This window comes from Mustela lutreola, chromosome 9 (assembly GCF_030435805.1).
Source record: "Mustela lutreola isolate mMusLut2 chromosome 9, mMusLut2.pri, whole genome shotgun sequence".
NCBI classification, from domain to species: domain Eukaryota; kingdom Metazoa; phylum Chordata; class Mammalia; order Carnivora; family Mustelidae; genus Mustela; species Mustela lutreola.
Window position 1 is genome coordinate 5,025,448 of NC_081298.1, and position 23,240 is coordinate 5,048,687.

General features: G+C 58.7%; 1 protein-coding gene across 3 annotated transcripts in view; it reads left to right on the forward strand.

The window, feature by feature from the left end:
• Positions 1-23,240, forward strand: part of PMEPA1 (prostate transmembrane protein, androgen induced 1) — a 54,046-nt gene that overhangs the window by 25,602 nt on the left and 5,204 nt on the right. The window contains exons 1-2 of one of the 3 annotated variants that reach the window (XM_059132844.1): positions 18,115-18,221; positions 18,809-18,963. In XM_059132844.1, coding sequence (XP_058988827.1) covers positions 18,137-18,221; positions 18,809-18,963 — 240 coding nt within the window. In that variant the 5' untranslated portion in view covers positions 18,115-18,136. Of the gene's footprint in view, positions 1-18,114; positions 18,222-18,808; positions 18,964-23,240 lie in introns of those variants that run through there. The other 2 variants (XM_059132842.1, XM_059132843.1) reach the window with 2 other exon arrangements.

Here is a 23,240-nt window from a genome sequence, read left to right on the forward strand (position 1 = left end):
AGCAGCATTTAGCAGAAATATTTATAGCTCGTTGGTTGAACTTGCTTTCCTCCGGGATGAGCTTGTTTCTGCCGGCGGCTGGGACCAGGACTGGGGACTCTCTGTAGGTAGTAGGTGCCCTTGCAGGAATTCAGGCATTTGGTTTTTGGTTTTGTTTTCACTTTAGAAAGGGGGGAGTGGGGGGGGTCCCAGCCAGTCAGAGCTCATCAGTAGGTCCTCTTGTCTTCCAAGCCTGGGGGCTGTTGGCTGAGGGGCTCTGTTTCCTGTCATTGGGGGGCGGGAGACAGATGGTGGCTGGGCTTGGAGAGACATTCCCCCGTCCTTCAAGCAAGGAGCTGGCTCCTCCCACACTCGGGAAGACCCAGGACCTGGGTTCCCAGTCGGTAGGGGCTTGTGCTTCAGTTTGCAAGGGAATTTGGGGGTCGTCCCCCCCATTTTATGGATGAGAACACTGAGGCTCAGAGAGCAGCAGTGTGCCTGAAGCCATGCAGTGAATTGATGGCAGAGGGGGTCCACCGCCTTGGAGACAAGGTCCAGAAATGACTCGGACTGCCAGATCCTGCTCGAACCTTCACCCCCGAGCAGAGCTGTTGTAACCTCTGACTAAATGCAGCTGCGTAAATGTGAATGTGCAGGTTACAACTGGGACAGAGGGCAGGCCCGAGTGTGGGGGAGAAGCCATTACCTGCTCACCCATTAGCTAGTGGAGCTCCTTGGTGACTGGGGAGGCTGGGAGCGAGTGAGATGCTTGCCCTCGAGGAGCTCGGACTCCAGTGGAGAGAGGACGGATGTGGTTTCAGATGCTGGAAGTGCCAGGGAGGAGGAGAAACGGGGTCCCATCAGCGTGCCTGGGGGTCGGTGGTTCTGGAGGCTCTCAGCGGCTGGCACATACCCAGGACTTGAGGGGTGGGATGCAGATTGTGGGAAGCCCTGGGGCGGAGGGCCTCGGAGAGGGGAGCTGAGAGGGGCACCTCTTGGCGGGCTGCAGATCCTGGGGGAGGTGCTGCGCACACTTAGTCCCCTGATCTATAAGACAACGGTTGATCCAACTGTGTGGAAGTTTCTGGGACAGCTGTAAATGATACAGTTACGCAAGATGTGTCCATCGGGGAACTGGGTGCAGGGTGTTTGGAGATCTTCCTGTTCAATTGCTTATAACTTACATAAATCTACAGTTATCTAGAAGAAAATTCCTTAAAAAGAAAGTGAGCTCCGGAAGGGCCCTTTTGCTTCTCGCTGCTGGGGCCACCCTTGTCGTCGCCACTCCAGACAGGAAAACCTCGGATCACTTCTCTCTCCTTGTCACCTGCAGTTCGTACGAGTGGGGTCTGGGGGCTCTGTTGCCCTGGCAAGAAGGAGGCCCAGGTGGGGGGTCGGGGTCCCTAGGAGTCTGGGGCAGGCCGCTGGTCTGGAGGGCGTGGGGGATCCCGGTGGCAGCGGAAACCTCTGGAAGCTACAGTTTCTCATGACCCCTGTGGGGGTTTCTCACCACCCCGAGATGGATGGCACACCCTGGGAAGTTGGCAGTGAATGCACCTCCTCTGCCCTGCTGGCACCTGGGCGGATAGGTCTGACCCATGGCAGCCCACGTCACGGGCCCGTCTGCAGTAGAGCCTGGGGTGGACAGGGGAACGGGGCTCCCCGGCGCGGGGCTGGCGGGAAGCCTTTTAGCCAGAGGACTGGCGGTGAAGGTAGCCCCGCCGAGTTCCGCAGCCGGTGGGAAGGTTGCCATCAGGGGCTCACTGGTGCCACCGCAGCTCTCCCGGAGACTGAAGGCACTTGGTCCCCAGGAGGGCCCTGAGCTGACAGCCTCCCGTGTATGTGGGTGAACGGGCTCCCGGATAGGGACTGCCCTTGGCACCAGACGCAGCAGCTGGGGTGTCACAAAGCCCGGTTTTCCTACAGGTGGACCGTCCCATCTCGGAAATCCTCCCCCGCTTTGCATGGATCGGAACCCCACAGATGGCTGGTTTTCTTCTCCTTTCTGCGGGGGTGGGGGGGAGCTGTACACAAGGTGTGCGTGGGCATGGGGCCTGCTGTTCTCGCTCATCCGTACTCTTCCATAAGCATCCATGAGGCGCCTACTGTGTGCCGGGTGCTTCTGCCGAGATCGGGCGCAGTTTGGCAGCTCCGGCCCGCAGAAAGGTACAGTTAGTGCCTTTCCCCAGATTCTGTGCTTTCAAATCCAGTTTTTAGGCTGGGTGGTTTTATTCGTCTTCAGAGCAGTCGCGTGGGATGGAAGTCGTTGCCACTGTCTCTAGACGGGGTTCAAATTTGGACTCTCTTGGCGCCTGATGTTGCTTCTCAGGTGGGTCCGGGGCACTGGGTGCTGGCTGCCCTCCTTAGTCTCAGCACTGTTGACACTTGGGGGGATCATTCCGTCCCGCAGGGTGTCCCGGGCACTGTGGGTGTTTGGCAGCATCCCAGGCCCCGGACCCCCAAGATGCAGGTAGCACGCCCTCCCCGTTGGGACATCCCCAGATGCCTCAGGGCCTGCCCTTGAAGTCACTAAGCAAGGGTGGGCAGGCCTCTTCGTCTATTAGATCCAGGTGACGACAGGACACCCCACCATGGCTGGTTGGGGACCTTGAGTGATAGAACTCATCTAAAGCTGTTCGTGGAGCCCGGCAAAGCCGTGGCAGCTGAAACTGCCTGCTGGTGTGTCTGATGGGCAGAAGTCCCTCTGTGCGCTCATCGGACCAGGTTCCTGGGGCGTCAGGGGGGCTCCACACTGCCTGCTAGCACCCCCTTGTGAAGACAGGCAAGGCCCTGGCACCCACTCTCTGGGGGGAAGCCTCCTGCTGACCGTGCTCGGGTACAGTGGAGCACCAGGCCCACGCCCAGGGGACCAGGAGGCTGCCCCCTGCTCCTGGCTTCACCAGGGTTGCTTTTCCTCTTTGATTTGTCCTCTTTTCATGCAACCCGCAGTGGGACTTCAGGCCGCTGCCTCCCGCAGAGATCGCTCCGGGGGTTTCTACACTACTGGTGTGCCTGGTGTCACCCTCTTCTTCCCTCTTGGACTTACTCAGTTAAATATTAGGCTCCAGTGGTTTGCTTTGGCATCCCGGACTTCAGCTACGAGTTTGCTAGAACAAGGGGCCTGTCCACTAAAGGAGGGAAAGCCTGACAGAGATTGGTCGGTCCGAAGCAGGGCACTTCTAAGAAATACGGAATCTTGCAGCCGGGGACCCACCCCCGAAGGACTGATTCAGTCTGGTGGATGTGGGGGATGCAGGGCTCAGGGGCTCACGCCTGCGGAGCTCCCACGACAGCTCTGATGCGTGGCCTTGTTCAGAACATCACATTGGACCATAGTATCTGAATCATTTGCACACTTGTTTTCTGCCTTGCCCGTGAACATGACACACAGTCCTACCTCAGGGCATTTGCACTGGTCATTTGTTCAGCCAGGTGTGTTCTTCCCCCAGCCCTCCCTGCCGTCAGGTCTCAGGTCACCCCGACACGCCATAAGGGGACCGTCCTTCCCAGGCACTCTGCTCACCCCCCCTCGCCCGCCCTGCCTAATGCTGGGAGTGGTTGGTGCTTACTTGCATGTTTGCTCACCCATCCTTGGGCCCTGTAGGTGGCGTGAGCCCTGTGAGACCACACGTTTGCTTCTGGCCAGCTGGCACAGGGCTGATGCGGCCCTAGATGTGGAGGGACAGGCCCCAGCATTCCTGGCAGGCCCACTCCAGCTCAGTCCGGGTTTCCTGAGAAGACAGGTGAGCGGGCGAGCTGCCTTTCAGAAGACACTCAGGTGTCTTGGGAGATGCCTGTATAGCTGGAAGGTCCCTGCAGGTCCTGATGCCTCCGTGCTGGAAGGGGCCCCTGGCAGCCGTCACTGTCGCTGGTCATACACTGACACTTGACCTGGGGATGCGGTGACCCACTGAGACGTTGTATTGAGGATATTTGGTTATATTGGGGCTGCCATCATATTTTACATTGGGAGAACCCAAGCTGCGCTCCTTCCCCTTGGCCAAGAAGCTGGAGGATCTTTGCCCTTTGCTAGGGGGAAGCCACTAGCAGCCGGTGCTTAGAGGTTATTTAAATTCTTTTTTCTTCGTTTCTAAATTTTAAATGGCATGTTTAGAATTTAATCTTCAAACCTGGGAGCCAGACCTGCAAGTTGAGAGATGACAGCCGAGAGATGGTTTCGTTTGGCTGGCTGCAGCCGCCAGATGGCAGATGCTGTGAGCGGGAGACGGAGGGAGGCCGGGAGAGGGGAGGCGGCTTCTGTTTCGGCTCTTACCCCCCCACCCCCCCACTCCCAGCGCAGCAAAGCCCCCTCCTAGTGCCAGGCCTGGGCCACGCCCTGGGGATTCCCTTGGGACTTCTGGCCTTGCCCTCCAGGGCAGTGCTAGAGCCCCAAAGGACAGGGTCCCCCTCCTTGTACTTTTCCCTTTTTAAGAAAACTTTTTGTCTTGATACAATTGTGGATTTGCAGCATTTGCAAGAAATAATCCGGAGAGCGCTCGTGAACGTGGCACGCGGCTTCCCCCGGTGGTAACGGTGTGCGGAGCTGAGGTACAGTATTTCAGCCCGTAGAGCTGCATTCGGTACACCCCGTCGACCTCACTGCCCTGTCCCCAGCTGACGTGCCTTCATCGGAGCGATGTGTGTGTGTGTGCACACACGTGTGTGCGTCGGGTGTGTTTAGCTCTGTGCTGTCTCATCACACGTGTAGGTTCTGGTGAGCCTGCCGCAGTCCAGATGCAAAACCGCCCCATCACGAGGACCCCCTCGTTCCTCCCTCTGTGGCCACCCCCACCTCCCATCCGTTCCGTCCCTAACCCGTGGTGGCACCCTGTCATCTCTTCGTCTCTGTAATGTGATTCTGAAATGTTACATAAAGGGAACCGTGTAGCGTGCGGCGTTTCTTGGCTCGGCTGGTTCTCCGAAGATCCTCCAGGTTGTCTCATGGATCTACAGTTCGCCCCTTTTCTCGGCCAGTGGCGTCCTTTGAGCTGGAGATGCCGCGATGAGGGGAGGGCGTCACCTGTTGAAGAGCAGCTGGGTGGGTCGCACTTTGGGGCTGTTACAAGGGCGATTGCTGTGAACACTCACGCATGGGTCTTCGAGCGAGCGCAAGTCTTCCTTTCTTGGGATCCAAGCCCAGGAGTGTGCAGCTGCGTCGTCGGCAGTTGCATGTGTAGGTGTGAAAGACCCTACCCTCCGTCCACACCCGCGCACCCTCTGGCCTCTGCGGAGAGGCTTCCGCAGGAGGTCCTCGGACGTGAATGCCTTCCTGCTGCAGGTGGTCACTGTGGACCGTGCCCTGGGCCAGGCAGGGTGGTCACCACTGGGGAGACTACAAGATAAGCATCAGCAAGGCCTCCTTGGGGAGCTCGCTTGCTGGTGAGTTGGGAGTCAGTGATCAGCAGGCAGGCACGTTCCTGAAGGAGAGAGTCGTTCATAGTAGCCAACACTCACACGGCGTTTCTACATGCCACGGGCTTTCTGGGTACCTTACGATTCTTGAACAGGCCAGTGTGGTGAGGCTGTCATTCACCGCATGGTGCAGGTGAAGAAGCAGAGGCAGAGAGAGCTAGAACGAGACAGAACTAGGAAAATCCAGGCCCTGTCCGTACACTGCATCGCCTCTTGTGGCCGACACAGGCCATCAGGGGATGCAGAGGTCAGAGGTGTTATGTATTTGGAATGGGGCATTTGGGAGGCCTCCTTGACATGGTAACATGGAAGGCCATGCGAAGATTCCAGGACAAAACTGCACATGCAAAGGTCCTGGGGTGGGAACAGGAAAGAGGCCAGTGTGGCTGGAGTATGGTGAATAAGGGAAGGAGGTGGGAGGTACAGAAAGGAAGCTGAGCCTCCGTAGGGTTCTAATCTGAGCGTGAGTCAGTACTTTGATCGATATTTTTAAAAATTGCTCTGGCTGCTGTATGCAGAATAGACTGGAGGAGGGGAGTCCGTGTGCCATGGAGGAAGTGGAGATACGGGGAGGACACGTAGGTGAAGTGAACCCTTTGGTCTTGAGGGACGACCCCTGGGTGTCCTGCAGCTGTGCCCTGAGAGGACAGAATCCCCCGCCAGCCACCCACCTTGGGTGTTTGTAGCCAGACCTTGGACTGCCGTGGAGGTCTGTCTCCCGGTGGATTTTTCGTGTTGTTCTCTTCCCCTGTCTCCACACTAGCTGTCATCATACAAATTGAATTTACGTGCTCAGCATCAGCCACTCCAGATCATTTAATAAATGAACACTGACATCTTCGTAGCCCTCATGCCTTGCCCAGTCCGGCGAGTGGCCTGCGTTTTAATCTAATGGGGGCCACCGTTTATTATGCTCTTGCTGGGTACCGGCTAGTGTTGGTAGAACTTCTGTACCTCTGCTAGCTCTGTTAGTCTGCACAAGCCTGGCCAAGTTATGCATTGTCCATCTTTCTGATGGGGGAAACTAAGGCACGTGGGCCAAGTGACCACTTACGGGCACCCACACAGTGTGTGGCAACGTCCGGATTTGAATCCAGAGCTGGACCACTCGGCCCCCACCGTGTTGCCACGTCCCTGTCTCGGAGGGCAGAAAAGGCACCTTGGGGAGCTCCTTGGTCCTACTTCGGTCTTCCCAGCTATTGGGATTTTCCTGCTTCTGGAAGGTGCTGTTTCAAAAGGAAATGATACGGAAGGTGGGAACAGCCTCACCTGTGGGGTGGGGATGGGAAGAGACGGCTGGTGTCGGGGAGGCTTGTAACTGCCCCAGGGAATGTGTTTTGACTGTCGCCTGAAAAAGAAAGAGGAAGAACTCGTCCGAGTCACAGGGAGAGTTCTGGCAGATTTAGACCCCAGACTGTCTCCCTCCCTCTCTCACGTGTGCACGCGCGTGCACGCACGCACACGCACACACACACAGGAAACACAGACACCCCGGGACAAGCACAGAGGTGATCACAGACCGGAGGCCGGTCCATGGAGAATCTCAGCCACCCAGCCTCCCAGACCCTCAGAGAGAAGCAGGAGTTGACATTCGCTCTCCCACCTGCTTGGGGCGGGCTGGGGGGTGGGGTGGCCCTGCATGGGTGACGTCACTCTCCCCACGTGAGCTCCTCCCAGGCTCAGGCCCTGTCCAGCCGTGTGGTCCATGCAGCAGACCACGGTCAGCGTGTCCAGCCTTATTTCCTAGAACCTCCCCGCAGGGCCCCATGAAGTTGTTTGAGTGAGCCAGGCGTGTGGTTCTGCCCCTGCCAGCCTCAGCTCCCTTGTCCTTAGCTTACGGGGACACGGCTCCAGGGCCATCCTGGAGAGCTGCGAGAGGCGGCGGTGAGGCCCCAGAGACCGGGGTATGGGGCAGGTGACACAGCAGGTGCGCACTGTGCTGCCGTCCCCTCCCGGTTAGAAGGCAGTAGGAGACTTCCGCTTCATCATCCGTTTATCCCACATAGAAGTCCAGCCAGGTTTTCCGGGAGCACGGATTCGAATTGTTCTGCCTCGGAAAGGACAAGGCAAGATAGGATTTCAGGCGCCTCCTGCCTGGGAGCAGCTCGGCTCCAGGTGGGCCTGGCACATGGTGGGGGCACAGGACATACGCACCACTTGAGAGAATGAATGGGAAAAGCCCCTGGTGTCCTGCATAGAGGTCGAGGCCCTGCTGCTGGCTGTCCTGTCCTGAAGGGGTGCCTGAGGGACGATGTGTCCCTCGGTCTGTCCCCAGCCCCCACTGCCGGACAGGTGCCGTCCTTAGCTGGTAGCAGAATTCACAGAATTCGCCTCACTTAGCTCCTCTACCTGGTGTCCTCTAGTCAGCTGGACTTGTTCTAACAAAATAACCACCGTCTGGGGGCTTGAACAGAAGTGTATTTTCTTTCTGTCCCAGAGGCAAGAAATCCAAGTTCAAGTTGCCAGCAAGTTCAGTTTCAGGGGGGAGCTTTTTTGCTGGCTGGTAGGTGGCCGCCTCCTGTGTGTCTTCGCACGGCCTCGTCCATGTGTGCTGTACAGGGAGGAAAAAGGAGCTCTCTGGTGCCCCTTCTTACGAGGACACTGATCCTGTAAACTCAGGCCTCTTCCCCATGACTTGCTGTAACCTTCCTTCCTTAGAGACCATCTCCAAATACAGCCACACTGGGAGTTAAGGCGTGGACCTAGGAATTGGGGGGAGACGGGATGGGGCACAGATAACCCAGTCCATAGCCCGAGGCCTCCTTCTGGTCCAAACAAAGAATTTGGGAAGCTGCTGAACACTGCGGGCTCTGTGGACTCTTGTGTTGGGAGTGGTCTCCATGGCAGGGTTTACCGGGAGCCATTCTTCCAGGGAATTCAGTTCCCAGGTTAGCTCCAGGAGGGAGCTTCCAGATGGCAGTGAGGGCCGAAGGTAGAGGAAAGAGAAAGGTGCTTGATGCATCCGGGTCTACACCTGGAGCCCCTGCCCGGCTCTGGAGGTCAGGCTCCTGGGTGCTCGGGTCCTAGATTCTTCGCTGCCTGAGAACCGTGGTGGCCCTGATGCCATCAGTCAGAGACATATGGTCCCAGGACAGTGGCCTGGACTTGGCAGCACAGTAGTAGGATGGGGAAGTTGTTCTGGGGCAGCCAGGGCTGGGCTTGACCTTGGCTATTGGGCTACCTCCCTGCCCTTGCCCTGGGTGAGACCCAGAATAGCTGGACCCCTGTAGTCTTGCAAGGAGGGAGCCGTTGACAAGTGGCCACAGACCAGTTGCAGTGTGGCCCCAGGTCCCGAGAGGTGCTTTTTGTCAGAGAGGCTTGGAAAGGGCGCCTGGCCTTCCTTCCCCTCCCCTGGGGCTGCCATCCCAGCTCCCGTCGGGAAACACCGGGCTCTTGAAAATCGGTAATTGAGAGAAACATCTGCTGGCTTTCAAGGAGCACACGGTGTCCCCCCGAGGGGCCAGGGCGAGCGGGAGTGGCGCTATGAGCCGCACGCGGAAACACACAGACGGGCACGCGCGTGCCTGAGTTGTTTTTGTGTGTTAGGATTCTAAGAATTAAAATGATCAACGTTGACCATAAACACGCAAACGGTATAGAAGCACAAAGAAAAGAGCTCGGCTTCCCTCTTTCAGAAGTAGTCGTGTTAAATGATTTGATGATCATTCTCATTTTTTATGTGAAAGTGGGTCCGTATTATATTTGCTGCTCCTGTTTTAGGATTTCTCCTTAAGAAACTGCAAACATCTTTCCAGCATCAAACTTAGATCAGTGGTTTTCCACCCATTTTCTGCCCCTGCCCCCACCTCCCAGGGGACGTTGGGTGATGTCTGGAGGCATTTTTAGTTGCCACAACTTAGGGGTGATGGTGTTACTTGCCTCCAGTGGGGAGAGGGTGCTGCTAACACCCCCTGAGGCCCAGGACGACCGCCACCGCAAAGTGTCCAGCTCAAGACGTCAGTCATGCCAAGGTTGAGAAACACGATGGTAGATTTATGTGTATTTTGAATGGCCCCGTTCGGTCCCATAATGTGAAGTCCCAAGGTTTGTTTGGTCTCTGATTGTTTGCTTTTTAAAAAGAAAAAAACAAAACAAAACCCTACAGAGTTATCCTCCTACATACTTGCTCTCCGGCCTTCTGTGCCTGTTTCCATTGGATGCAGTCCTGGAAGTTGAGCTTGCTGGGTTGCAGGGTAGCATGCGTCCTCCAAGAGGACTGTGGCCACCAGCACTACCGCCGGCAGACAGACTCACTCACCCGTGCGACCCATTCCCCACTTGCTCCCTGTTCTCTTCAATTAACAGAACGCGTTTGATTTATTCTAAATAACTTTCCGTGGCACTCCAACATGTCCAACGGCAGAAACCGTTTTCTCTCCGTGAATTCACTCCATTCTGCCAATAACTCTCGAACGGTGATTGATATTTTGCTGACAGTGGGTGTTTAAAGATGTTCGATGTCAGTGACAATAGAAAAAAAATCTCATTAGTTCTCTCCATTTGGATAATAGCGAAGAAAGATAAAAGGCACGGCTTTGTCTTTACTGAGTGAAGGAGCCGGGGGTCAGGAGGCTTTGCTGTCCCTGGGGTTTTCACGCGTGCTCTTAGCCCTGGGCCCCCCCCCCCCATTGGGCAGCTGCAGCCTGTCTGAGGCCACCCCCAGAGGGTGACCTTGGGGCAAGGGGCACTGTTCCCCCTGGCCTGAGTGATCCTTCTGCAACTAGGACAGGATCCCATGCCAGTTAAGAGGAGACCTCCCCCCAGCAGGATATGTGGCTGGAGTCGCGGCCACCGCAGGGACAAGGGTGTGCTTTTGACATGTGTATTGCCGAGGACAAGGGAGGTGGACCAGGCTCACGCCTTTCCCTGGTCCTGGAGGCCACTTCAGCCTTCCATCACCTGGCGGACTCTCCCTCTTCCTCCCTGGTCACATGCACATCTGCACACAACACTTCCCTGCTGGGCATGTGCCCCTGCTCCCCACCCGCACCCCACTGCCGGGCTCCAGAGCACACCACGGTCTCCCACTGATTCTCACTTGTCTGGCTGCCCTCTGGCCAAGTGTGTCTCAGGATGGGCATCCAGGACTCTGCCCTAGACTCCCTCTCGCCCCCTCTGTGGGTCCTCCGCAGGGCAGCCATGCCTGGCCATCTTGTTCTGCAGGTGTCCTGCTGGTCCCCGGTCTGGGCAGACAGAGCTGTCGCCCACAGACATACATATGTGTCCTAAGTTTCACTTTATTTTAAAATATATATGTTTGCTCTCTTTCAAACAAAAACAGACTCATCCTATCTAGTGGCTTCTCTTTCATCTGGCCGTCTTTGGTGCCAGTGTCCATAGATCTGGGCTGTGGCTTCCTGGCATTGTGTCGGCCCCTTGGGAGGACATGTAAGCGGTTCTTGGTGATTTTTGCCCTTCTGTGCAAACCTGCAGTGGCTGTCTGGACACTCACCTGTGCCCACGAGAACAAATGTGATCATTTATTCAGCATATTTCTTGTATACCGTATCATGGGAAGGTTCTAGGTGCTGGGGACAGGGGGTAAGCTGTCGTCTTGGGTGAGAGAGACCTAGTAGGGAGAGGCTGAAAGGAAGTGGTTAGATCACAAATAGCATGGCAGAGTAATGTTCTGATGAAAAGGAAAGCAGGCACAGGGCATAGGGTCCTGGGTCTTAGGGCTTCGGCAGAGTCCTGTTCCAGACAGGGTGCCCGGGGATACTCCCACAGGAAAGGACATAGCAACAGAGGCTGGAAGGTAAGGAAGGGAGCAAGTGTGTGCATGGGGGAAAGTGATCTTTCCCAGGTAACAGTAAGGGCACATGCAAAGGCCCTGAGGTGGGGCCGTGCTTGCTGGTTTTATTGACCGTGCAGTTAGAGCACTGTGAGAATGAGGGAGAGTCCCAGGAAAAATGGATGTGGAGGAGAGGGCTCAGAGTTGATACACCAGGTCGAGCGTTCACGCTTGAAAGTTCTGAGAGCTTGTCGGTTTCCCTCTACATCCGTGCTCCCCATTTTTGCCGTCCATGAACTATAGCGCTAGCCGGGGCGACCCACGTTGGTGAGCCTTCGCCAGCCACAGTGGAATCAGACAGCCCCAGCCCGGAGTGCGCGAGGAGTGGGGGCGGGCGTTCCCCAGGGCCCACAGGCCTTGGTTCGACGGGTTCCCTCCTGGAATCGTTGGCTCCAGGTTAGCGGGTGGAGATCTTGCCATGGTCATGGGAAGAAGGGCCGAGGTGGTCCCTCTGTTTTTCTCCCAGATGAGGACATTGAGTGATTTGCCTGGAGTCACGGTAAATGGCAAGACTGGGATTCGAACCCAGGAGTCGTTGGGTCAGACATGCTCGTAACCAGTCTTCCGGGATTTTATCATGACCGGGCGTGCAGGGAGCCCCAGCCCGTTTGCCCGCACTAGCCAGCGTGTGACTTTCCTTGAGGCCACCAGACAGCACCAGACAGCATCACAAGGCTACGCGTTGGGCTAACGGGTGCCAGACGCCCGACTGCACGCTTGGCGCAGAGGAAGCACTTAGGAAGCAGTTCGGTCTGTTTTTAAAAACGAGAATACTGCCCTAGATTTGCTGCCTACCTCTCAAACCTCAAAAGAAAGATTCATTCCCCCCCCCCCATAAACAGTCTTACCCTAAGAAACAAATGTGCCATTGGGGGGTGTTTGAAATGGCACCAGGAGTGATCAGAAAGTTATTCCTTGGACGTCTGGTTCAATTTTATTTGACATTCTAGGTGGGGAGGGAGCTGGGTCCTTATTCAAATGCAGGGGGGGTCGTTGGGGGAGGGGGGCAGTAATGATGTGGCTGGAACCCCAGGCAGGCCAGGGCTCTGCTGAATGACAATGAAGCCCGCCCCAGTGGGTCTCATCCAGGCAGGTCTAACAAGATTAGATTTTCATAAATTTCAGACAGTGCCAATTCCTAATTCCTTGGTGTGCGGCCGCGAGGCCAGACAGGGCCGCCTGCACCAGCTGCTTGTTAACCAGGAAGCAAACTGGGTCCCCTCCACTGGGAGCAGACATGAGGGGGGTGGGGAGGGGGTGGCAGGGGGTCGTCTAGTCTGGAAACCTCCTGTGGGCTGGCGGGAGCCAGGTGGGCTGAGGTCCAGCTCCCAACTGCTACTCCGATGATTAATCAATCGAAAACTTGGTGACAGTCACACTCGCTTACTGGTACCTGTGCGGGGGGCGGGGGGTGGGGAAGGAGTGGGGAGCGTGTTCTCCTGCAGTGCTGTGTGTACAAATAGCACGTTTTCGTCCAGTTCTGCACCCCATCTGCCAGGAAGTGTCCTGGGCTCCTGGGCTTTGTCCCGGTCAAGGCTCTGTCCACCGAGAACACAGGGCCATAAACTTGGTTGCAAAAGAATTCATCTTTACCTTAAGTAACCGGGTTAGGAGCACAGGCTCCAAACCACAGAGGCCTCGGCGGCCCCTGCCACGTGGTCACCGGTGGAAACCACGGATGTCCTATCAACTGAAATCTACCAGGTCCTGCTTAATGCCATACTGTCCCCGCGTCACAAAAATAATTCCGTATGCTCTTGCCGTATCGCCAGTCTGGTGGAGAGTTTGATAACTGTTTTAAATATAATTGGCTTCCTTCTTAAGCCACAGTTTTATTTAATTTTAATTGGATTTTAATTTAAAGGCCATATTCTGAGAGAGCATCCTGGCTTCCCCGGTGGCCGGCGCTCCAGCTCAGGGAAGAGGAGAACCGGGCGCGGCGAGGATTCGGGGCCCTTCCCCCACTCGGTTTCGGCAGGGCAGGTGCTGCAGCCCCGGGGGGCTGTTGTGGGAATTGAGAGAGGAAGTCCCATTCCTGGCTGGCACTTGGCGATCCTATAGCAGTGGAAGAGATGGGAGCTGTTAGGGTCTGTGCTCGGTGCCATGAGAAGTGCCCAGAGCTCCCCTGAGTGCCTGGCGTGACCTTCCTGACTGTTCTGTGATTTTCCTCCACTTTAGGGAGGGAAAGGGGGGTGGGTGAGGTGGGTACCACCTGCCGCAGGTACTGGCCGCGTGGACCGCTTGGTGGGTGATGCTGTGAGCTGTCCCGCCCCTGCCTGGCAACCGGATCCATTCCACATGAGCCCTTTGCCGGATCCGGATCCGGGGTGTTGCTGAGCTGAAGGTCGGGCTCGGCACAGCGGGGTGTGGGGCCGCTGGCTGAACGGAGCCGTGAAGGCACGGCCTGGGAGTGCATCCTGGGGCTGTGGGTTGTGTGGCCTCTGGCCAGCCATCTCCTGTGTCCGCCTCCTTCTTGTGGTCTGTAGAGCAGGTGTGGAGGGTGAGCGTGTTTGTATCTGCTTCACAGAAGGATGGTGAGGCTTCACCAAGGTGATGCCCGTGGGCGCATGGAGGGGGCACTGGTTGCACGCCGCCTCCGTCCGGGGTCAGGCGGGCTGGAAGAGGACCTGAGATGGGCATGCGGACATCTCAAAGTGACTGCGTCTGTCTCTGGAGGAGAAGACAAAAGGGAGGGTCGGGCTACTCGGAGGAGGCAGACGAGCCTGTTAATTTGAAATTATTCACCAGGAAAGAAGACACTAAATTAAATTAGAGTGACCTTACTTTGCATGCAGAAGATGGGCTTGGCCACCCCCGAGAGCCTGCCGCGTCTATCACCCACCCCAAGGGGGAGATTAGAAAGAAAAATGGCAGAGCCGCTCTCCATGCCCTCCCCATAGCAAGCAGGCCTGATGCCCAGAACACGATGAGGGAAATGTGTTTCTTTCCCGACGGCTCCTGTTGGCGGCCAGGCCCTTGGAGCGGGAGCAGGGCAGGTGCTCCTGAGCCCCTCGTGGCCTAGTGTCTGGCTGTCCCCTGGGGTGACCATATTGGACTGACCTCACTTCCAACCCCCACCCTGCGGCAGAGGCCAGTCGGGCGCACCTGGCCGGGCAGTCGGCCGGGCAAACCTCAGCATCTCTAGCGCATCGGCCTGTTTGAGGGGTGTCAGCAGTTGTGACATGGAGACAGGGGAGCCCGCTGTGTCCTGTCCCTTCGGAGCTCTTAAGTTGACTGCATCTCCCCGATGGCGGGTCGTCCCTGGGGCTCTCGGAGGTCCGCATGTCCAGGATCACTCGGGGAGCTGGCAGGTGCTCGGGGTGTGCGGAGGGGAAACTGAGGAATGCTTTGGGAGAGCTGCAGGAATTTAGTAGAATGAGATGGCCACGGAGGCTCGGGGTTGAAGGCCCATCTCGGCTCTCCTAGGTCTGGGCATCCTTCTGCCCTGCGTCTCCATCTACTCGTCCATGTGGGGAGGCGGGTCCATGCGGCAGTCTTCACCATTGGGATCATAGTAAGGCTCCAGGGACTGTGCTGAGGTGGGGCTCTTGACCAGCCCGTTCGCCCCCTCTTGCTCCGCCCTCCTCTGTCTGTGACCTGGCTTTGGGCGTGACTCCTGAGGTTACAAGAGACTGGAAAGCCAGGGAGGGGGGCGGGCAGTGGGAGGAGCCACCCCTCTGAGCTCGGCGCTGGGCCTCTGGTCTGTGTGCAGGTAGAGGGGACGTCTGTCAGACTGAAGGAGCTGAGGCGTCGTCAGCGTGGCCCCCTGTCTGCCCTTAGCAGCCGAGTCCCTAGCAGCGAGTCCCTCGGGCTCCTGAGTGGCTGGAAATCCCCAGGCCACTGCCCTGCAGGCTTCAGCCTGCCTAGGGCTTTCAAACTCTTCTAAAAAAGAAAAGAAAACAAAACAAAACTCCTGAATGTGTTGCCAGTTAATGGCCCGGGAGCTTCATAGACCTTTCCTGGTTCTGGAGATATCGGGAGGTGTGGCCGCACGCAGCCGGCTTGCCTGCGGCACCGACCTGTTCCGTGCCTGGGGTTTCCACGAGTCGCGCCTGCCTAGGGAGAGGAGGCGGAGGCTTGGTTCGGGGTGCCCGCCTGGACGGGGGACAGGTGCAGGAGCCTGAGCTGCCCAGCGGGGCCCGGCAGACAGCACAAGCCGGTAGAAAGGAGGCAGCCGCCACCCGCAGCTCTGTTCCTTGGTGGGGGGGTGATGGCGGGGTTGGGGGCACACATGGCCCGCAGTGGGCCTCCTCTCCAACAGGTGCTTTCCTGGCGCCTTTGCTAGAGAAGCGGGTTGTGTCCCCCCAAAGGTGGTGTCTCCTGGAAGAAGCCCCCTGAGGGGAAGTGCACGGAGGTGCTGTCAGCGGGACCAGATCCCCTCACCCCACGGCCAGGGCCAACACAGCCAGCCCAGAGGTGTGCCCTGCCTTACGGGTTGTGTGAACCAGCTGCTGGCTGGGGGCCTCCTCTGGACCCTTCCGTGCCCCCTACCCACCCATGCCGCTGGGTCTGGGGGTGGGCTGGGCCTGGAAGATCCGGCCCAGCCCCGCTTAGCGCTCTCTGTGTGGGCTTATAGGTTTGGGCTTCCCTTGTTTTGCTGTCCAGGGATGATAGGAACCCCCCATTAATCACAGTCACGGAGGGAGTGCTGAGTGCCAAGCATCTCATCTACACACAGCCACCCGGGGCCCGTAGCCTCCTTTGACCTGGGGAAGCTGGGATGGGCCGGGTGGTGAGGTCCAGGCTGGCGCCCGGTGGGCCCAGGACGCTTGATGCAGCTGGGGCAGGGCTTAGGGGCCCTCGGGGTCCCCCTCCTCTTCTGGGCCTACACCCAGGCCTTTGGCTTCCAGAATGTAGCCTAGAAATCAGTCATGGCTTCTCTTTTTCTGAGTTTTCCTGCCCTTCAGCCTTGTGCGTTTCCGGGGGTTTGTGGCCCAGGGCCCGGCGTCGTCACATTCGTGGTTTTAGGAGTGTTGTGCTCCTTTCTGGGGGTGATTCTCTCCCAGGAATGTGTTCTCCTGCCCTTTTGGCCTGGGCTGGTGGGGTCAGGAGAGCTGTGGAGGGCTTGTCCACCCCCACGGGCATGCCCGGGCCTCACCCGCTGCCCCTTTGCCATCCGGCTGCCTCAGCTGTCTCTCCATGGGAAGGGCCGGGGCCTGGGGTTAGGACAAGGACAGCCGGCCGCACACCTCCCTTGTCCAGGCTGGTGCGGACAGGTCCTTGGAGACAGCAGGGGGAGGAGGCAGAGGGGAACCCACCACCCTGATCCTGGCCGGGGTGAAGAGTGCATGGGGCTGAGGGAGGGGCCTCGTCGGCCCCTCTGAGGAGGGAGGGCGTGGGGGTTGCACAAAGCAGGCCTGTGTGTCCCCTGAATGGACAGCTTTATCCAGGGCCCTAACAGACAGGGCCCTGCCCTAGGGAGCCAGACCAGACTGCCCAGGCGCCGGACCAGCCTGTCTGGGGAGGCAGGGGGTGTGGCCGCTGTTGCTGGGTCCGAGGGCCTGCCCGCCCCCCTGCAGGAAAGTGAGGGTGTCCCTCCAGTGGTTCCATCCAGGCCTGCCCGATCTGCTCCCGGGCAGGGCCTCAGCCTTCTCAGCTCCCAGGATCTGTCTCCCCAGAGTCCCTGGCCAGGTCGCCCTCCCTCCGGGGCTCTCCAGGGCAAGAGGAGACGAGGTCCCACCTGGGAACCAGAGACAAGGCCCAGGCTCCAGGTCGAATTCCTGGGCGCACAGAGGTCGTCCAGTGGACGGTTGCGTGGGAGGAGCCAGCAGCTTAGGACCCTTGGGCTGAGAGTCTGTCACTGGATCTCTGGACCCTGCTGTCCTTGCCTATGAGATAGGATGATGGAAATGTCCCAGACGCACACGCAGCCCTGGACAGGGATTCTCAACGCTGCAGCGTGGACCCGTCGTTCTTCGTCATGAGGTACCCTGGGCACTGCAGGAGGTCCTGGCCACCAGATGCCCGGAGCGCCCGGTGTGACAGTCGCCAGTGTGCCGAGAAATTGCCACGTGTCCCCTGGTGGGCAGACTCACGCAGCTCGATGATAGCAGGGGTGTGAGCAGTGGACAGGCAAACACCGGTGCAGCTGGGCCAACACAGAATGTGGCTTGAGAAGGTGGTGCCCTGGGGACCTTCGTGGGAGGAAGGGGGTGGCCAGGGCTTTGGAAAGGATGTTGGGGTGGGGGCTTCTGTGTGGAGAAGCTTCCACTGTTTTGAGAACAGTGACGTTCCCACATAGGACGCATTGCTTCTCCGGCCGGAAGCCACAGGGAAACTGAAGCAGGAGGGTCTGGCCCTCGAAGGGCTGGAGTTTGGGTAGGTCCAGCAGAGCGGCCAGAGCCCTTGACACAGCTGTACCTCATGCTGCCTGTTGCTTTCCACTCCTGCACCCGCCACTAGCCCGACTCCCCCACCCCCCTGCTGCCTGCCCCCACTCCTCCCTCCACCACCTGCCCCGGCTCCCCCTCCCCCACCCGCCTCAACCCCCCAGCTGCAGTTCGTCTGTCTTGGAGGAGGAAGAGCTGAGTCAGTGGCCCTGAGCTTGAACCTATGCCCTGGGGAGCCGTCAGCTAATTGCTTGTTAGCCATGGGTGTGGGGGGATTGTGCCCCGGTGGGCAGCCGCCCACCGTGGCCTGGGGGAGGCTGGCGGGGCTTGGTCCCGGCACTGCTGGCTGCTGCCCTGTGTGTCGTGTCACCACCCAGATCCGAGGCGGGACCGGGTGATTGGCGTCGCGCCCGCTGCTGGGGGGCTCTGCTGGCACCGACCGCGGCCAGCTGCTGAGCCGCCTCGACATGGACCCGCACGAGTCCGCAGAAACCGCCCCGGCTCTGGCAGGATCAAAATAACCTTCCTTTTCCAGCACTTGAGGGTTTTTCCGCCTTCGAGGGGAAAAAACAAAACAACACCATAAAGGGGGGGGGGAGAGAAAAAGAAAGGAGACTGGCAGCATATGCAGCCCCAGGACGTAGTTTTTCTGAAGCGTCTCTCTGGAGAGCTGGGGGGCTGGGGGCGTCTGCACACGGTCCTGTCCTGTTGTGAGTGTGGGGTGTGTGTGATAAATGTGTATGTGTGTGGGTGTGTGTGGGGTGTGTGTGGGTGGGTTATCTGTTTATATGTATTTTGGGGAAGGTGTGTGTGAGTGTTGGGGTGTGGGGGTGTGTGTGTGAGGGCTGGGGTGTGCATGTGTTGGGGTGTGTGTATGTGATTTGGTGTGTATGTTTGAAGCTGTGTGTGAGATAGTGTTCAGGTGTGTGAGTGTTGGGGGGGGTGTGTGTGTTGGGGGTGTGTGTTGGTGTGTATTTGTGGTTCAGTGTCCATGTGTGTTGGGGTGTGCTTGTGTCCGTTTGTGAGTGTGAGGGTGTGTGTGTGTGTGTCCATGTGTGGGTGTTAGACGGGTGTTGGGGTGTGTATGTGATTCGATGTGTGCGTGTCCGTGTATGAGAGTTTGGGTGTGCGTGTGTCCGTGTGGGTGTTGGGAGTGTTGGGGTGTGTGTGTGTCCGTGTGGGTGTTGGGAGTGTTGGGGTGTGCGTGTTGGGATGAGTGAACGTTCTGAAGGGCTGGGCCCTGCGCCGGTGGCCGCGTTGGGGTCCCCCGAGGCTCACGTGTCCCCCCGTCTTGCAGCAGAGCTGGAGTTCGTGGAGATCACCATCATCGTGGTGGTGGTGATGGTGATGGTCGTGGTGATCACATGCTTGCTGAGCCACTACAAGCTGTCTGCGCGCTCCTTCATTGGCCGCCACAGCCAGGGCCGGAGAAGAGAAGATGCCCTCTCGTCGGTAAGTGCCCGGCCCCTCCCGTCCGCACCCTGAGCTCCCAGGGCCAGTGGGATGCCCCTCAGGGCAGTGCCCCGGGATCCTGGGTCCCAGGTCAGGGTGCTCGCAGGAACAGCAGAACGGCCGTCGGCGGCTGCAGGGGAAGCTGCTGGGCAGATGATGGACAAGGCCGTTCGGGGTCCGGGCGCTGTGGGACGTCAGCCCACAGCCCTGCAGCCTCGGCCCTTCCTTTCCACACCCTGCAGGCATCTGGGCGGGGGGCTCCCGGTATTTCGATGCAACCTTCCCTTCCTAGCTCCACTGGGCCTGGCCGTGTGCCCTCGGACCAGTCCCCAGTCCGTGAAGTGGGGCATCCGTTGCCATTCACTGTGAAAGAGACGGACGACTCTGTCACTCGCTGGGGGACTCGGGGCTTAGCACGGAGTCAGCGACCGGGCACTGCTGGCCGCGGGCAGGCACTTCCCTTCACTCAGTCACTTGGCCGTCTGTCCAGCACCTGCCCGTCCATTCGTGTATCACCGGACAGATGCTTACAGAGCAGAGGGCCTAGAAGTCTCGCAGACGCTGGCAGGAAAGGCTGTGACCAAGCCACCTAGGGCCGGATCCAGACAGACAGAAGCAGACAATATCGAGGGTTCTGAAGGGAACCGAAGTAACTGTCCCCAAGAATGCCAGAGAGTGTGTTTGGCCAGGATGAGCCCCTCAGGCCGAGCTCCGAAGGAGGACATGATGATGGTTGGGTGCAGGCAGGGGAGGACAGGCGCTGTGCTGGAAAGGGGACCTTTCAACGTAATCCTGCATTTTGACGTGTTACCAGAATTTCGAGCTTCATTGGGCATCCTGGAAGCCCCAGAGTTATCGCCTCGAGAGCACAAAGTAGAGGCCCGGCCGGGTGGGAACTTGGCTTTCTGCTGCTGGGAGTGACGGGGCCCCTCACACCCTGTGCCCTTGGAGCTGACCTGTGCCCCACCTCCCCCCATCATTCAGCAGGTGGGCCGGTGCAGGTGCAGAGTTGACCCCCAAGGGCGTTCTGCCCCCACACGGGCGATGCGTGATTCCCCAGCGGGCAGCAGGGGGCTGTCGGAAGGGCAGGCTTGGACTTGCAGGGAGAAGAAGGTGGCACATGGGGGCCCTGGGGCTGTGGGCCCGACCCCATCTCCCAGCCTGTGGGGACAGGTGGCGGGGCTCAGAGTCTGGGCCTGAGCCGGGACCTCAGCAGGCTCGGGCGTCTCTGCCTGCAGCAGGCTGCGGCTGTGGTGCATCAGGCCCGGAGCTTCTGCTTGTCCCCCTCTCCCCGATGGGGACATGGAGGGCACTTGGTGCCGCTTCTCTGAAGGAATCTGTCACTCCCAAGGCCAGGGCTCACCTGTGTTTGTTGGCGGTGGCTGTTGCCCGAGTGAGGGCACCACCTGCTGTTCCCGCACGCACCCGGGGCCTCCCGGCTCCCAGCAGCCCGGAAACCCCACCCTGTGGCGGGGAGACCGGGGCCCGGACAGGTGGGCGCATCTGCCCGAAGCCCGGCAGCTTGTGAGCAGCAGCATGCACAGCCTGGGCCGCTCTGTTCTGCCTCAGATGCTAGCGCAAGGGGGATATTGGGAGCCAATAAGATCTCGCTGGGTGGCTCACACCCAGGGTGGGCCTCCTGCGCCCAACCTCGAGCCTCAGCCCTTCAGACGGGTGCACTTAGACTTTCTGCGGCCTCCCCCAGGTGTGTGGTCACAGGGAGGACAGTGCTCGCCCGGAGGACTGGGGGGATGGCACAAGTTCCAGTGCGAGGGATCCTGCCTGCCGCCGGGCCAGGGAGACAGTCTTGGGGGCGGCACCTGCTGCCAAGACGGGGGTTCCGGTTCCAGCCCTGGTTCCCGGACACCTGGAGCCAAAGGAGAGTCCCCTCCCCCACCTACCCAGCCACCTGCAGGGGCCCGTGGGGATGCCCGGCTGGGTAAACACGGAGCCTCGTTAGGCCTGAAGTAAGTGTGGCAGCTCCCTTGGGGACCCCCTGCCAGACAGGGTGCATCAGAGGAGTCTCAGGGCCCTGTGACCTCCCACAGAGACCCAGACCTGGGGCCCTCCTGTCCCCAGCATGACTGTCCTGCTTCGGTTCCTTTTCAGGGTGTCCCCATTTTTTCATCTGTCAGAGACTGAGGCTCGGGTGCAGGTACGCCATTGGGCCTAGAATGTCACTCCCCCACCCCATGCTGTGCCGGGGGAGGCCACACTCGACTGTGTAACGGTGATCTTGCCACCACGGTGGCGCAGAAGCTGGGCCCAAAGGGGCTTGTCCTGGGGTTGGTGGGGGAGGGGAGTGCCCTGTTCCACCTGGACACAGGGAAGCAGGTACCCAGGTGCCGCCAAGCCCCACCCAGGAAGTCTCTGAGCTGCTCCGGGGTCCCTGAGCTTTGCTTTCAAACATGAAAGGTGATTTCCTCACCTTCGCAGCTTTAATTATTCCCCCAAAGCTTATGCATCTTGAGCAGCAATGGCCGCTTCACCAGTAGCGCTCTGGGAAGACAGTTCGTGTGTGGGGCCTGCTCAGCGTGAGGCAGGGATGGATTCGGACTGGAGACTGAGTCAGGGCCTTGGATGGGGTAACCCTCTGTTCTCTTTGTCCCCAAATAGCCCTGGCATGGGTCTCCCGCTTCCCACATGGCTTCTGTGCACACAAGGCTTCTAAATCGGGTCGCGGGCAGCCAGCTGGACATTGGATTACTATACAGCGGGCCAGGCCCATGCAGGAGCTGAGACACCATGAGAGTCTGGGAGGCAGGGCGGCAGTGGGTGGTTCCTGGAGGGCTCCCTGGAGGAGGAAGTGTGACGAGGCTGGTGGATGGTTCGGGGCTCTACAGTGGGGCTCCTTGGGCCTCCATTGGTGTTTTCTTAAGCCTCCTGTGTGCCAGGTAGATAGCTGCTCTGTTAGGGCTGGGAGTGGGGGCTGTGGTGGGAAGGGGTTCTTGGCCACATCACGCAGACCCTGGGACAGAGGGACTCGTGGGCAGGAGTGTATCTGGGTCACAGTCCGTCCAAGCTGGCCTTGGCTGCGTGCGTCCCACTCCAGGGCTCCTGACCCTGCTGAGGAGCAGGCGGATGGCCCCATCTGCTTCCTGGTCCACACATGGACTGTGCCAGTGGCCCGACTGGGGGCTACGGGAGCCTGCCAGGACCGGCCTGAGCCCGAGTGGGTCAGGAGGCAGGCAGGTGAGGGTTTGAATCCCAGCACTGCCTCTTACTGGCTGGGCCCATTCAGCTCTCAGCCAACCGACCTCAGCCTGCCTTGGGGGTTTCTTGGGAGAAATGAGATGGTGCTTTAAAGAGTGCTTAGTGCAGCGTCCGGCACCAGGGCAGCGATTGAAACATTACTAATACCGGTAATGAAGGGCCTTCGATGAGCACCTGAGCAGCGAGGTTGCATGTCTGCTTGCTACGTCCTAGCACTGGAACGGACTAGACTCCTGTGAGTCTTCATGGGGTTAAGTGCATGCTTTACTGGCAGGACAGCACTGAGAGCCCCAGAGCCCCCCAGTGGCCGTTTAGGTAACTGCCGTTCTCTGGGCAACCCGTGCGCCCCACACACCCCTCATTCACCTTTGGGCCCCACACTGTAGGTGAGAATGTCTTACCTGGGAACTCTCAAGAAAACAGGCCCCCAAGGAAATTTTTAGGGTGATACGTTATTGTGATTGGAGCGATGGATCTCTGGTGTAGACCCATGCCAAAACTTAACCAAATTGCGTACTTAGAGGACGTACAGTTTATTGTATCTGTTAACATCTGTGGAAAGCTGTGAAATTTAAAGAAGACATCCCCCCCCCCACCCCCCTGGGACCAGGGCGATCTGTCACCACATAACTGTCTGGGCTTCCCTGTCAGACAAACTAATCCTGGCTTGAGGGTCCTTCTTCCCTGACCCTTGGGGCTCTCCCCAAGGCCTGAAATCCACGTGGTGTGCCAGCATGTCCCCCACCCCGAGCCCGTGTAGCAAGCTTCACGAGGCCTGGCGCAGCGGTCCTGACGCATTCCATCTTGGCTGATGGATGGAGTCATTTGGGGGCAGAGCAGGCACGTGAGGGCACTTGGCTTGTCTCATTAACCAGCTTTGTCCATATTTCTTCACCTGTGAACAGGACTCCTGATACACAGGTGGGGACTGAAAAGAGAGAAATAAATACAGAGACAAGTTGATTACAGATAGGAGAGCTGCTGGGAAGGAAGTTAGCCCACGGCAGGGTTGTTACTGGGGGAGGGCGCTTTAAACAGTTGTGTCAGGGGAAGTCTGCGGGGCT